Consider the following 16,039-nt stretch of genomic DNA (forward strand, 5'->3'; position numbering starts at 1 on the left):
ATGTCAGTTTCTCTCAAGTCAATACAGCTACCCTCGCCTTTATTATTGTTTTCATATCTCTTCTTTCCAGACTTCCACTTTCTGGGAGCGTTGAGAGAGACGCCTGACCAGTCATCTTCACGGAAGATTAGAGTGGATAATAAAGGTTGCCAGACAATGGGGCCATCACGTCAATTGTGGGTGAAATCCAAAAGTGGAATCAAGGCCAGCCTCTACTCTTAATTAAATACTGGAACAGGGACTCTAGTTCTGGATTAAGAATCGGGCAGACAATTTCCGGGCACAGCGCACAGACAGGATCTACCGACGACTAACATCAAGCAGATTCCACGCAGCCTCTCTTTCAGCTTTGACAGCACTAACTCAACAGATCACGCTTAAAGATAGACGACGGTCTTGATACCACTTTGGTCCCAGTTCAGAATGTCACAACGGAGTAATTCACCTGAGGTCATGTCTAACACGATCAATCCGTGTCAGTCAGCAGACACTCCCTGATCCTCCTCTGTGGTCCACAGCCACGTACCCACCAGCTGACATATCTCCAGTCACTTGGTCCATTAGTCACTCGCTTGGGGAGCATCTGAGGGGACCTAATCGTTTTACAGCCTTATCGAGACTTTATTATTGCAGCTGCTGTGTGGGATGACAGGCAGGTGTCATGTCACTCGGAAAGTCACTGCTTTATAAGCAAAAGTTCAACAAACTGTAACAGCATACGAGAATCACAGTGTCCTCATCTCATGTGTTACAAGATATTTGGTGTGGAAGTATACCAGAAATATCCCCAAGTTAATTTTCGAGGAACATTTTCTTCTTGGGAAAATATTACCTGTTGGTCAAATTACACTGGCTAGTTCAAGGTACCAGTGTATTGATGGTTTTTACCAACTTCTAGAGAAGACCAAAGGTAATTTGAAGACATTTTATATCCTATTGGTTTGTGTTTCAATTTAATTTTACTCAGTTGTTTGGCTTGTACTGGAAACCATCCCTTGTGCAAACTGGCATCAGAAGTTTCTCCTTGGCGTCTGATCACTTATGTCGATTAAACTGACAGTCATATCGTCTGAGACTTCATTAAAAAAACATGCTTCTTGAAAAAAAAAAGAGTTCATTTTGCTTTGCAGAGTTCTTTTTCAAGCTAAAAGTAATTAGCCTTAAAAACATTTTCTTTAGGACCTATTTGCTGGAATGCTGCATTTATTGGCAGTAGGAAAATGGAAGAATGATCACATGATCAAAAGATGTGTGTTTACCAAAAAAGGGGGAAAAATAAGCTCTGATCATAAACTGTCGGCATAAGCCATCCATTCTCCCTACAACTGACAGGCAATAAGCAATTACCTTGGATTCCCAAAACGCAAAAATTGCTTCATCTAATGCTGTAGAAGCCAGCACTCTCTGGAATGAGGTAATTTCATGTAATGGTGATGGAATACCACTTAACAACATTGTGACGGTAATATCTATAATGATAGACAGCGGCAATGTATAATTTTCAATACCATTCCTATTTCTTTCTGTCTACTGGTTGCAGATACAGACTTACATCCGACTCTTGCTGAACACCAGCTCGTTCAGGGATAACCATCCTCTACTCCAGGAGTACCTTGTTATGGAGGTGAGCAGACAATACCGCTTACATGTAATCTACAACATTCATTCCTCATCACAACCAGTTTAATTGTCCAGTAACTCCTGGGATTTGTATAGCTAAATAAATTAGTAGATGGTTGGGCAATATCAACGGCAATGGTTGTAGAATGGCCAGAATAACATAAATGGTAGATACATGTATCAAAGTGACTTTGAGCAAGTTTTGGAGAATTGGTCAAAAAACTGTAACATAACTGTTAGAATACATGTACATACTCTATAAAGGATACAATTAACAGTGTTATTTTATAAATACACTGGTAAAATGACACATTACCATCAAACACAAAGTTAGAGTAGCAACCACCAAAAGTACCAATATTTGTTTTGGGGTATATTTATGTTTTTAGTATAAAAAATAAGTATAATTTTTACTTATGCTTCTGAAAGGCTTAAAAATCCTGTCTACAAACATTCTGATTTGAGCTTCATACACGGCTTTTCCTTTTATTTTAATACATATCTTACTTAATTACTTACTTACACATTTGCATTCAATCATTTTATGATGTAGTGGAAAATAACGATAGCAAATTATAAACAAATGATGAATGAATATAAAGTATTGGTCGAGAACTTCAGATCCATTTGGCAGGTCTAGTTGGAAATGAAGTTACCCTAAATGATCACAAATTTCGTCCATGCCTAACTTTCTCATTTTTCCAGATTCTGAGAGTTCTATCGAGTTTTGCGTGTTTTGAGGTTTGCTTGGAACATGTGATGACAATCTACTGGAAAACTTTAAGTTTCAGCACCAGAAAAAAGACTTTGTGTAATCTATTTGCCTCTAAAAATGCACTTTTTGTTGGATGAAATTTTAGGTCATATAAAGTATATATAATCAAATCCAATAATCACCCTAAAAATACTGTATTAACTCAAACAGAAGTTCAAAAAGTAATTCTTTGACATCTTTACATACCTTATATCCTCAAACTATATGTAAAGACAACTATGGTGTCTCAGCATATAAATTCCATGGTTTTGTTTCAAATCAGAATTGTCGTTCAGTTTCACATCAAGCAAGAGCTTGTTTACAACTCAAACTCTTCCGATCTCAATCATCATTTTTGAAACAAATCCATGGTATGATATACCGATGTCAGTTCTAGAATCCTTTTTCTTCTTTCTCTAATTTCACGGTACAATTAGATGGAGCAAAATAAATCAACTTTTGCCAGAATTGTAGGCACCAAATTTGATCCATTCCTTGTAAAGTGGATCAGATAAAAGTCATAAAAGCTAAAATGCATATGGTAAGGGTCTAGAATGTACTTCCAGAGTGTATATAATGATACTTTATTAGACTTATTATGGTTTAATATGTAACATGAAAGACTACTGCATAGAAAATAAGACCAAATGTGCGTTGACCGTTGGCAAATGGTCACACGTAACCAGTGAAATATGTGATAAAACACCCTAACATGTGTGTAACATATGGACAATAAATACATCAAAACAGGACATATTTTAAAGAACCTACCTTAATACATAAGTACAAAACTGTGTGCATACATTTAGATCATCAAAAGTATTTATTACCTGCTAAATGCAAAGGCATTTACAACATGAAACAAGTTTTTCCTCATTTTATGTAATTCTAATCAACAAATATGAATATCCAAAAACAAGAACATAAGGACCTTCAGAGATTTTCACAGAGACATGGTTTCACAAACTTTCACCTAAAGGCTTTTCATAATTTGGTCTTCTCAACTATATTTAAAACAATGACATACAATCATCATGGAAAACAAACATCACATAAAATGCAGGAAACTGTAGAACTGTTTGTCTTCCACACTATAATTATACTTATTTATTTATTTATACCCAAAATCACCATGTCAAAAAACTTAGATGTATTAACAAGGCTATCAAAGAGCTCTCCAGTGTTGGAGACAAGTAAACACAAAACTTCAGCTCAATACATAAATAACATGAACTTTGTAATTTACCATAACATACATGCCTGGCACCAACGATGGAACATCCTCTTCATGTTTACTGTGCTCTAAATGCAGGTAAAGCCTGAATTAAATACATGCAGTATTTTTGGAGAAACATTTACCTTCACTTTTATTCTTACATACAGGAGGCTAAATCATGAATGTTGTAGTTTATGGTAATTAATTTGCACATCGTGCATCGACAGTGACCCCCCCCCCCCCCCAACCTCTTGTTATTGGGCTATACATGTGTGCAAAATCTGAGCTCGATACAAGAAGCACTTTTTAAGATACCACTCCTTTCACCTTAACACTGCCTGCCTTGTAATTGGACGCTCACACCTGGAATATGGCAAAAGCTATGCCTGCATGTACAAGCTGATATGAAAATCAGATTTTGTGGGTTAATACACTGTAAGTCCTTTTCATGGTTTTGTTTCGAATCAGACTTGCCAATTAGTTTCACATCAAGCCAGAGCTTGTTTACAGCTCAAACTCTTCCGATCTCACTCATCATTTTTGAAACAAATCCATGATACATGTACCAATTAATTTCTGTAAGTACTAAAATTATTTTCAATTTAAGCCACAATTAAATTGTGTAAAATGAGTCAAATTCTGAGAGGAATGGAGGAAATGATGGATTCATTGTAAAGTGGACTACAAATCAAATAAAATACAATATGTACAGTAAGGATATACTTTTGGTATACAGTATACAAAATAATCCTATGTTAAACCAAAAAAAAATATATGGTTCAAAAATACGTAAATCAATACAGGACATATTTTATGGAGCCTGCATGATTTATGTCAATAAAAGTATTTGCTGCATGAAAACTAAAACAGGCACAGGCAATCACAAAGGAACCGTGAATGTTTTATCCCTTTTTTCATGTCACAATGTAATCCACGAAGAGAAATATTCACACGAGACATGGTTTGGAAATTCTAGATACTGACGATTCTCCTAAATAAGTTGTCTTGAAAATTTAAAAACACTGACGATCTTGTCAAAGAAAAGAACTATGATGTCACAAATGATGCCAGAGCCCACAGAAATTCATACTAACTGTAAATGTAGTCTTATTTGTTTGTACCCCAGTCATCAGGTCAAGAAGATAAGAAAATCATATTTAAAAATTAACAGAAGTTTTTCTTTGACATATTTCGTACCTTATATTCCCAAACTATATGTAAAGACAACTATGGTGTCTCAGTCCAAAAATTCCATGGTTTTGTTTCAAATCAGAATTGTCGTTCAGTTTCACATCAAGCAAGAGCTTGTTTACAACTCAAACTCTTCCGATCTCAATCATCATTTTTGAAACAATACACATGTAACTGTGATATGTCCTTGGTGTCAGTACTGGAGCATTTTTCTATATCAATTTTTTTAAATACATGTAGATTAAATTTTGAGAATGGTGAAATAATGATGCTTTCTTTGTAATGCAGACCAAAAATCATACAAGCTATAAAGGTATGTAAAATATGGTTCTACATCCATAATGTTATCGTCTTACGTCAGACAAAGAGTGATTCATTTATATTTATTTGATTTATTTATTTGATTGCTTTGATTGACGCCGCACTCAAGAATATTTCAGTTATAGGGCCAGCATTATGGTGGCAGGAAACTGTACAAAGCCCTGGGGAAATGATTTATAACAAAATTTTGAAGCAATACATGACTTATTCTATTCAATCCATGTTTATGCATGCATGTATATGTATGTTTAAAATTGTTGATATGCATATACATCAAAGTTTAAGTCCATACTCTATAATATAATATAATATAATATAATATAATATAATATAATATAATATAATATAATATAATATAATATAATAATATAATATAATATAATATAATATAATAAAACATGATATAATATAACATAGTACATAAGACCACTCTCCCTTTCATTACATGAAACACTGTTCTCCATATAAGGAAGGTGTGAATATTAACTATCTCATATTTTTAAAATTTTTATTTTGTTTTGGCATATGCAAATGAGTTTTTACACAGTGGTATCTTACCCCATGTAATGACAAAAGCTGAACTGGCCACTGTTCTCAAGCAGAAGAAAATGTCATCATAAAGGCTGACATAAACAAATGTCATCATAAAGGCTGACATAAACAAATGTCATCATAAAGGCTGACATAAATATAGGCCACATATCTTAGGCTGAATTTCAGAACACTAAACTTGTCATACATTAAAAAATGACAAATATTTCAAGATGCCACAGAAAATCCCTTTTTCATGCCAGTGATGAAAGGTATCTTTGTTGGTACCCAATTCATCATGCCATTAAAACAAGAAAATCATGTTTTAAATTGGATGAATTAAGAAATTACAACAGCTTGAAGTCACTTCAGTGACATTTCACCCCTTTTTACATTAGCAAAGGAAAATTCATCTATGTTTCAAATCAGAATTGTCAGTTTAGTTTCACATCAAGCCAAAGCTGGTTTACAACTCAAACTCTTCCGATTCAATCATCATTTTTGAAACAATAACCATGTTACATGTGCAAAATATATTATTTTCGACCTCATTATTTCAACTAAAATCACATAACAGAGACATAATCAAGGGGTGAGTGAGTGCTTGGGGTTTAATTGGGGTCATTTTGAGACGCCTTACCGAAGGCCAGTAAGATGCTCTGCCCGAGACATTATACTAATACAGGTCAACCAATCGTTGCAATATCCCCTTCATGCTGAACGCTAAGTGAGCAAGTTACAACTACCTCTTTGAAGAGACATAATTAAAGGAAACATTGACAAAAAAACATTCAAACGTCACCCAGTTTTACAGAAATAATTATGACGGTAGCGCAGGTAACATTTTATAGCAGGATTTATATTTTTATCAAAGAGAGACAGATAACTTGGAGAACAGAGCTTTCTTGATTTCCTTTCATCATTTTTTCACTTGTAGTCCTTTCTCGCCAGGGATTCGATGCCAAACATATAGTAACTGGACAATGATAACAATTAGCCCTACACTTAGATGTTACAAACAGGCAAGAAATAATAGACATTTCAGCTGATAATTGCCACAGAAACAGTGGTAGTGTTTTCATAGAGCTGGACCCATATCTCAACCCCTGGCCTTTAATAGAATACACTTCATCAGATCTGAAGAGTGCAATATTAATGATCTAAAAATGTCTTTCAGGGAAAACAAATTTAGCTGAATACTTCCTTTTTCATAATTCAAAACCATATTCTAGCATGTGACTTTATTACCGTAAGGAAAGGAAGAGCTGATTGCTTTACTTGTAATTTCCTCTGAAATGTGGGCCAACAGGATGTATACATTAAGACATGTATTTATGATCCAAACACGGTAGAAAGACAACTTGAAAATATTACCCTAAGTGACCTAAAATTTCATTCACAAAAGTGCATTTTTAGAGGCAAATAAATGTCACAGAATATTATTTTTGGTGCTGAAACTTAGTTTTCCAGAACATCATCCTATGTTCCAGGAGGCCTCTGTGGCTCAGTTGGTTAGCGCACTAGCGCAGTGTAATGACAGAGCAGTCTCTCACCAATGAGGGTCGCTGTGAGTCCAAGTCCAGCTCATGCTGGCTTCCTCTCCGGCCATACGTGGGAAGGTTTGTCAGCAACCTGCGGATGGTCGTGGGTTTCCTCCGGGCTCTGCCCGGTTTCCTCCCACCATAATGCTGGCCGTCGTCGTATAAGTGAAATATTCTTGAGTATGGCGTAAAACACCAATCAAATAAATAAATAAATAAATAAATCCTATGTTCCAAGCAAGCTCAAAAAAACTTTTCTAAAATCAATAGACCTCTCAGAATCAGGAAATATGGGTAAGTTAGTGATGAACGAAATTTATGGTCAATATTCCCTGAAAATGTACAATGTAGACACTGTCTCCAAAATGTTACTGACTCAGAGATTATTTTGAAAGAAGACCTCCCATATTTTAAATACACGTATGTAAGGCAAACCAAAATGCAGGCAATAAAAAAGTCCAAAGCCTAAAGACATAACAACCATTCTCAAAAGAAAACAGTATGAACTTGGGAAACGTTCAAAATTTGAGAAACATAGTGTACAGTCCAACCACCAATTGTTACTTATATCAGATAATCTATATTGTATATTTTCCTAGTGTATGGCATTCAAATTACGCCTTGCCATGTGCTGCAAACTTAAGTATGTTACTTAAAATTACTGTTAGTTCATTCTTTACTTCATGCAATTGTACAGCAATGCCATCCATATATTACAATTTGTACTAAATGTAGCAGGACCACAGGCTGCAATCTGTACTACATGTAGCAGCACTACAGGCTGCAATCTGTACTACATGTAGCAGGACCACAGGCTGAAATCTGTACTACACGTAGCAGGACCACAGGCTGCAATCTGTACTACACGTAGCAGGACCACAGGCTGCAATGTGTACTACACGTAGCAGGACCACAGGATGCAATGTGTACTACATGTAGCAGGACCACAGGCTGCAATCTGTACTACATGTAGCAGGACCACAGGCTGCAATCTGTACTACATGTAGCAGGACCACAGGCTGCAATCTGTACAACATGTAGCAGGACCACAGGATGCAATCTGTACTACATGTAGCAGGACCACAGGCTACAATCTGTCCATGTAACTCCAATATAGTATGTCAGTCAACACGCACATTTTGCTTCTTTACAGTTTGAACTGTTCTCTTATTGCAGAAGAGTTCCTTTTCTCATGTTTTTATATATCGGGAACCTCCATTAGACACAGGAAACATACTCCATATGAGGTTTCTGAAAACCACCACGATTTACTTTTACCCCTTCTCAGTAGCACTGTGTGCGAGTCTGGCATAACAGGAGACAGGATTTGTCTCAGTTGTTATCACATTAGGAGATCACACAACAATGTCACTGGCTTTATAAACAAAATGCAGTTTTGCCCGAGACGTGATTTATGTGTCGCCAGCGACAGATGAGATTATTGTTTTGCCTTTCACCACCAAAATCACGTGATCTATGGGTGGACACGTGGAAATTTTGAGTCCTGTGACTGTAAGGGGCTTGTGTTTACATGTACATAAAACCAATCTGTAGGACTACAATTTCATCTGATGAGAATCGATTAAATATTAAGTAATCATGTTTACGGAATATGGGCACAAGTTGATAATTCTTTCAATTTACACTAGAATGAACATTTTAGTTGCAGTGGTGCAAAGGCACCTGTGTAGGTGTCACTTTGATCGCAATTTGACATCTTCACCTCATCTGCTGGTAGACCTAGTTTGCAAATATGGATTGGCGGTGTGCTAAATTGTGTTACAGCTTTGTATATGGAGAGCTCTGCAGTTTAAAAACGGATATTTCACGACACTCTAGATGCATAAAGGTACTTGGTAGTCACGTTTAATCTCCACAGTTTTCTCCCAAATTCCCATTTATCATACAATAATGATATTAAAACACTCAACCTGCTGCAAAGTGCATGTACTATAATTATAATGATTGAACTGTTGGTGGTACGTTGGTGATAGACTAACTGCTCAGCGAAGCATGAGCTTCTTTATTACATTTTTGAACTGCGCATTTTCTCCTGCGCAACTCCGTCAGTAACAACCACAACCAACACAATGAATCCTTGGAGTCCTTGGGCGAAACTTTAGATCACTTACTGCACATGCAACAATGGAAAAGGCTTCAATTTGTACATGTAACAAAGGACATAGGCCACAATTTGTACTACATGTAGCAAGGACATAGGCTACAATTTGTACTACATGTAGCAAGGAGACAGGCTACAATTTGTACTACATGTAACAAGGACACAGGCTACAATTTGTACTACATGTAGCAAAGACATAGGCTACAATTTGTACTACATGTAGCAAAAGACATAGGCTACAATTTGTACTACATGTAGCAAGGACACAATTTGTTCTACATGTACATGTAGCAAAGGTAGAGTTCAGATTGTGAAAAGACAGCTTTAACCCCTCAGAAAAAATAAGTACGTCTCTGGTTTGATTTTGTTTCAAATCAGAATTGTAACTGAAAGTTCACATCAAGCCAGAGCTTGTTTACAACTCAAAGTCTTCCGATCTCAATCATCAGTTTTGAAATAAGTAATCTTTTCAAAAGACCTGATGTTTATTTTTCTATTTTCTTTCAGGTTTAAAGGATTTTTCATAAAACCTAAGAGAAGTCTTGCAAGATGAACAACAAGACGACCATGTTACTCTCCATGCCAGCTCCAAACAGCCACAAAATAGAGGCGGGACTTATGTTCACCATGGCTGCAGTGGGCGGAGTTGGCAACCTGTTTATTGTTATGGCAATACTTTGCTGTCAAAAATTCCGCTCTTCAGTAACAGCTTTTCTGTGTCACCATTCCATGCTGGATTTCCTAAAGGCTATTTACTGTGTTCCTTTTGGTTACAGTCTCCTTCATGGCCGAGAGCCCAACCACTGTAATCTGATTGGAGCGTCTTACATCGTCATAGTAACCACTTCTGCTTACAATCTGTTGGGGCTGATTGTCAATGAAGAATATCAGCTGACGGATTATGGTCCAAAACGCCAAAGTAATTATTGCTGCGTTTTGTTTGGAGTTTTCATGATTTGGTTTTCTAGTGTGCTCCTTAACCTTGGTGTTGCATTTATTCCAGGAAATCCTGAATATAATTATGATATTGGAAATTGCATTTTCACATATGGAATTCCTAACAATTTCGTTTTACATGTCTTGTGGATGGTACTTATGACGGCAGCCATATTGTTGGCGTATTTGTGCTCGTTCATACTCTACCGGAAAATAGTCCGCAGGTCTCGTGGCCACAAGTGGGCCTACATACATCGCTCAGTTTCAAGGGAGATAAATTCAACATCTGGTTCCACTGAAAGTATCAATAATGCAGATTCTGATGATGATGTGCTTCAGCCTAGAAAATGTTATGCTCACCTCCATTTGCGAAGAGTTATTATAATGGCCTCTCTAATCACAGCATTTGTGGTTTTCTGGTATCCTGTTTTTATTCTCACACTGGCAGATCCCAAGTATCGAGGGCCTAAAAAACTCTATCAAGCTTTAACAATCTTGGCCTGGAGCCAGCCAGTGATTACACCAGTTTTCTCTATTCTTATTCTTCACGACATTGGTTGCATTCACCACATGTCACGTGATGTATATGTAAATGAAATCCCACTGCACACCACCAATGACACGATAGAACAACCTACTGGCCATCTGACATTTTCATGGAACGCTGCGGATAACGTGATATTTAACGAGCACTTTGTTTCGGAAAATCAGCCAAATATTGTACTCCCGCCTCGCCTAGCAACCGCAGAAAACAGCTCCCTTGGGACACCAACTTCATCAATGACTGGACGGAGGCCATCGTCTTTAGACTACAGACCCAGCACAGCAAGCATTAACTAACCTGACAAGCCTGTCTTGTGCCTATCGTCGTTAGCGGTTGACAAAGAAAACATTAAAGTTTAAATGATGGATAACAGTTACATGCACCTTACCGTAAACATGCTGATAAATACTGCTCTTAGAACACATACTTCCAAAAGGCCTCTAATTCAACTTACTTTATGTAGCTACAAGCCAGTCATATGAAGAACAAATGCTAATTTTTCAGCTAACATGTACAAACAGCACCGAACAAGTATGATATACAAATCCCACTCTAAGCAGGATTGTGATACAAGTCATCCCAGTTTGATTTATATTAATAGACTGTTCTTACTATACCAGCACTCTGCTTTATTGCAATTCTAATACTTTTGTATAGATGTCAATTTCTCCATAATAAAACAACTGTTGAATGCTTGATCAATGTTTTCACTTAAAAAAGTTTTTCTCTAAGGTATTTGCTGGATTACAATAGTGAGTTGTGTTTTTAAGAAAAAATGGATTTTTGTTAAATCTGCATATATCTTACTGTAATAGGCTTGTCCCTTCTTCAGCTATACGGAGGTTAGAAGCTGGGAAGTTTTACATTTAAAGAGGCTACACCAAAGATTTTTGACAAAAAATTCAAATTTTTTAATCAAACCATATTTACAAAGAATAGCTCAAATGACTGGTTCTCAGTATATATCAGACTTGTACCTGAACTATTTAGAGTGTTAAAATGATTCTAAAGTTTGAAAAAGCTATAATGCCATCTGTTTTTGGGAACTTTATTACCAATTTTGAACGGTAACACGTGCATAGACAAGGCTGATATTTTGTGAAATGTAATTATTTGGGTCATTCTAAAAATAATAGCAAAATTTCATTTGGATTTGCACTGATAAGATTTTTGTCAAAAATCCCCGGTTTAAGCTCTTCAGTATCTAAATTGCTCTGTCTATATTGTTTATGTTTTAAAGTTAAACTGAATAAAACATGTCAATTCCTACTCAAGCTATTGATTTCAACTAACATATTATCAAAACGAACCATTGTTCGCAACTGGGTCATGAATATCTACATCTTGATTAAGTGGCATGAAAGAAGATAAAGTATTGCACTACGGCAGCTCCAACAAATGACATAAGGTAATACATGATCAAGTAATTTGTTAGAGTTGTCACAGTGCTTTACTTATTTATTTGATTGGTGTTTCATGCCATACTCAAGAATATTTCACAATTATATGACAGTGGCCAGCATTATTGTGGGAAGACACCGGGCAGAGCCCCAGGAAGTCCACTACCATTGGCAGGTAGCTGGCAGACCTTTCTATGTACGAGGAAACATAAGAAGATAACAACACTCACATAAAGGTTCTCCACGATTATGTACAGGACAAGAAGTTTCATTCTTGTTATTAACTTACCTGTTCAAATCCTCCCAGTAACTCGGTGGTGTCCATCCCACTGTTCATCGCCAGAATGTGCAGGGTTGTGCCGGTCAGTTGGGACAGAAGCATCACCAGGCTGGTCTTGCCACTGGATTGACGCCCCACCTGAAACACAAGCACTGGTCAAATACAAGTTTCAACATTCAGGATATGCCATTTAATTTGATTGTTTGTGTTTAAAACTGAACAAGAATATTTCATTTCATTTCATTTCTATAATAATCCCACGAATAACTTATAAAAGTCTTCCGGCCATGCTCATCTAACAAAAGTTAATGTGGTAAATCTTATTGGTTAAGTATCACAGATATTAGCTCTGTAGGGCTGTGATTGCGTATGCTATCTTGTCTTGTATCAGCCTTGTCTTGTTTCATAAGCTTTCCTTGAAAACCTCTGTACTTCCCTTGCTGGATTCAGCATACTACTGCAGAGCACCAAATAATTTGTCTGTCCGTAGTCACAGTCGTCTCAGCTATCAATTCCAGGTAGGTGTCCCCATGTGTCATCACTAGTAAATCCACACAAGCATGAAATTAACTGGATAAATTCGAACTCCAACCACCATGTTTGAATGCATACTCCGCACAGCCCATACAAGGGAGATAACTACTGACACATTTTGTACTTGTTTAATCTTTTCTTCAATTTTGTTTAATTTATTTGCAAAATATTTTTAGTGATCAATGTTGACTATGGCTCCCTCTAAGTCATTACTGGTGAGACTGATCCTAAACAATTAGCCAGAATGCGTCTCACAAGGTCTAACATGGAGGTTGGTGTTTTCACTTTAGTTTCATGCTTGTGTGGGTTTACTAGCGATAATACATGGGAACACCTACCTTGAATTGATAGCTGAGGCGACTGTGACTACGGACAGACACATTATTTGGTGCCCTGCAGTCGTATACTTAATCCAGCAAGGGAAGTACAGAGGGAAGAAGACAGGGCTATGATTGCATATACTATAGTATACACAATCACAGCCCTACAGAGCTACACTGATATACAATTTTATGTGTTTATGGGGCACTTTACACCAGTTGTCCGGCGAGGATACCCCATAAACTGAACTAAAAGCAAAGGAGAAATTTTAAAGAACAAGAATATTAAATTAAAATAAAATCATATGAAGTGAAATTACATATGTCTTACCAGAATTGCCATCCACTTCATCTCTACACACTTCATCAATGATTCAAGGGGAGCCAAAGTGTGATGTAACAGAAACAAAGGAGACTTCCTTTGATTGGATGCAGGCTGCTGATGCCACTGTCTCGGGAGAAATGATTGGTTAACTTGAATATGGTAAGGAGAGATCTTTACAGCTCCACCTGGAGAGTAAGGAGCAGGTAACTCCGCACAAGTTGCTTGATAGAGTTGTAGAACCTGAAAGACAGTAACAAACTTGGAGCGTAAATCATGAGAGAAAAGGATTAAGGGATACTATGCCCGTAAATTTAAGTAACATCAATCACAACTGGCACTGTTTCAAATCAGACAAGTCAAGGTATTTTCAGGTTAAGCTCAACCTCTTCCAATCTCAATCATCATTTTAGAAACACATGCCAGGAGATGGTAAAACTGCACACAGTTGAATAACATCTACAGTTTAAATGAGAATGGTTTTTACATGTTTAGAGCATGTGCAGAAAATTCTGTTCTGTGCTTACCTTAGCTTTGTCTGCATCTGTTCTCATCCTGTCCCCGTACAGTAAATTCACAAACTGGCCAATGTCTAATGCCACAGGAACCTTCATGAAACAACCACAAATGAAGGTTAATAATTTTTACATTGAATCTTCAGCTAATGGACAACAACACATGCTTTAAATGTCATTTATGCATCTAATTTGACATGTGAAAATACACCACATGGGTAGATAATTGTTGGTTAGTCAGCCAACTTTACAAGAAATGTTGAATGATCTGGTGGAAATGTGTACAAATACACAACCACAGGGATAAATCCACTTCTTGGTACAACACACTCAAAAGCAACAAGATGACTAATTTTCGTCAAGAGAAAGATGAGCGATTAACTAACCTGTGTTACTTTGTTTTTCTACGATGTATACCACATGCACATGCAAACAGAGAAAATGAACTGAACATGAGCTGACCTATGACATTTACGACCCCTACCTGATCATGTACCAGGAGATCACACCACCTGAAGATGTCCCGCAGGTTGAACTCCCATGGTGCACCTCTCTGACCCCAATTACCTTCAACCATTACATTCTGATTCAGCTGGGGAAGATATGCAAAATTATTTATTTGATTTACATATCACTAAATATTTCCAATTTGGTTTTTACTTGTGTACATTCAACTACTGAAGTTTTCAAAAATCTGTAAAAACCTTTCAGTTCTGATACACTCGCTTGTAGAAAATAAAACCTGAATTCCATTAAAGGGGCTTGCATTAGTAAAGTACAAAGTTACGTTAATTCTGACAGACTTATTTTTTTTTTATCACACAAGAGTCAAACAAGACATAAAGCAACACCTTTACCTAGTTAATAAATGAGAGTTTACTCCACATCAGCAATATCAGTCAGGTTGTAACAATGTTTCTAAATAAGCAATCAGCATTAAAACATACCTGAGAGTTAAATTCCACCATTTGAGAGAGAAGATGGTGAGGAATCATGGGATACATAGTTGAGGTGATGAAGAGAAGGTCAGTCCTGCTGAGCGGTTCTATATACACCTATAACATCAAGTACAGAGATATTTTACCAAATATATCAAATACATCAATAAATCTGAAGAAAGGACTATCTAACAGCAAACGAATTAAACTGTAAGTAACTTACAGACTAATTCATTGGTTGATATTCTCTAAACTCTCTAATACTTAAGAGTTTTTTTCATATGTGATGCAAGTCAGTTTTATAGGTGTCGGAAACCAGTGCCCAAAATAAGCCACTGACCTGTTGCAAATTACACATGGACTTTTCCACATGTGAAATGTTCAGCACAGTTTTCACTGTGTGATTTCCAGTGTCTTTTTAATAAAACAAATATTTTCTTCTTTATAACAAACAGTAAAGTATAAAAATTTGCAATATAAAATTATTTCATTTTGCATATCTGCATGTAATTATCCATAGCCAGATACCTGTGTGAATCTGTTCAGAAAAGAACGAGGGAGACCCTTCCTGCCTCCACCCTGAACCAGCGGATTCTGACAGGCAAATATCCTTGTTTTCTCGTGCTGGATGCGGAATGTTCTCCCAAGCTCCGGGATGTACACCTCAGCCCTGTGATCCAGGCAGGCATTGAGGCCCTCCAGTACAGACTGGGATGCCAAGTTTAACTGAGAAACAAAGAAAGAATCACATAAGAAAAACACAATGAAGAATGAATATACTGCAGAACACTGCTAACATACGACTCAAAGGAGATTTCTGGTTAAAAAAATCAATCACTGTAAATGTAATTGAAATTGTGCGGTTATTTTAGAACAGACAAAATAATTACCATTCATAAAATATCAACCTTGTCAGTACCTAGCACTATGAATAGTACAGGTACAAGTCTGCTA

At 36.7% G+C, this 16,039-nt stretch overlaps 2 protein-coding genes across 2 annotated transcripts in view; one reads left to right on the forward strand and one right to left on the reverse strand.

Moving 5' to 3' along the window:
* The window catches only part of LOC135482159 (midasin-like), a 106,273-nt gene that overhangs the window by 64,919 nt on the left and 25,315 nt on the right, over positions 1-16,039 (reverse strand). Inside the window, 6 exon segments of the mRNA XM_064762018.1 lie at positions 12,466-12,594; positions 13,642-13,875; positions 14,160-14,240; positions 14,632-14,739; positions 15,095-15,202; positions 15,614-15,811. Coding sequence (XP_064618088.1) covers positions 12,466-12,594; positions 13,642-13,875; positions 14,160-14,240; positions 14,632-14,739; positions 15,095-15,202; positions 15,614-15,811 — 858 coding nt within the window.
* Positions 558-12,037, forward strand: LOC135461883 (uncharacterized). The gene is made up of 3 exons (XM_064739154.1): positions 558-910; positions 1,541-1,624; positions 9,804-12,037. Exon 3 carries the CDS (start codon positions 9,846-9,848, stop codon positions 11,070-11,072), a length of 1,227 nt encoding a protein of 408 aa, XP_064595224.1. The 5' UTR covers positions 558-910; positions 1,541-1,624; positions 9,804-9,845; the 3' UTR covers positions 11,073-12,037.

The sequence above is a fragment of the Liolophura sinensis genome, chromosome 1 (genome assembly GCF_032854445.1).
Source record: "Liolophura sinensis isolate JHLJ2023 chromosome 1, CUHK_Ljap_v2, whole genome shotgun sequence".
Taxonomy (NCBI): domain Eukaryota; kingdom Metazoa; phylum Mollusca; class Polyplacophora; order Chitonida; family Chitonidae; genus Liolophura; species Liolophura sinensis.

What these genes read in the sequence shown, in the direction of transcription:
- LOC135461883 (XM_064739154.1), top strand. Translation starts at nt 9,846, where the DNA reads ATGAACAACAAGACGACCATGTTACTCTCCATGCCAGCTCCAAACAGC.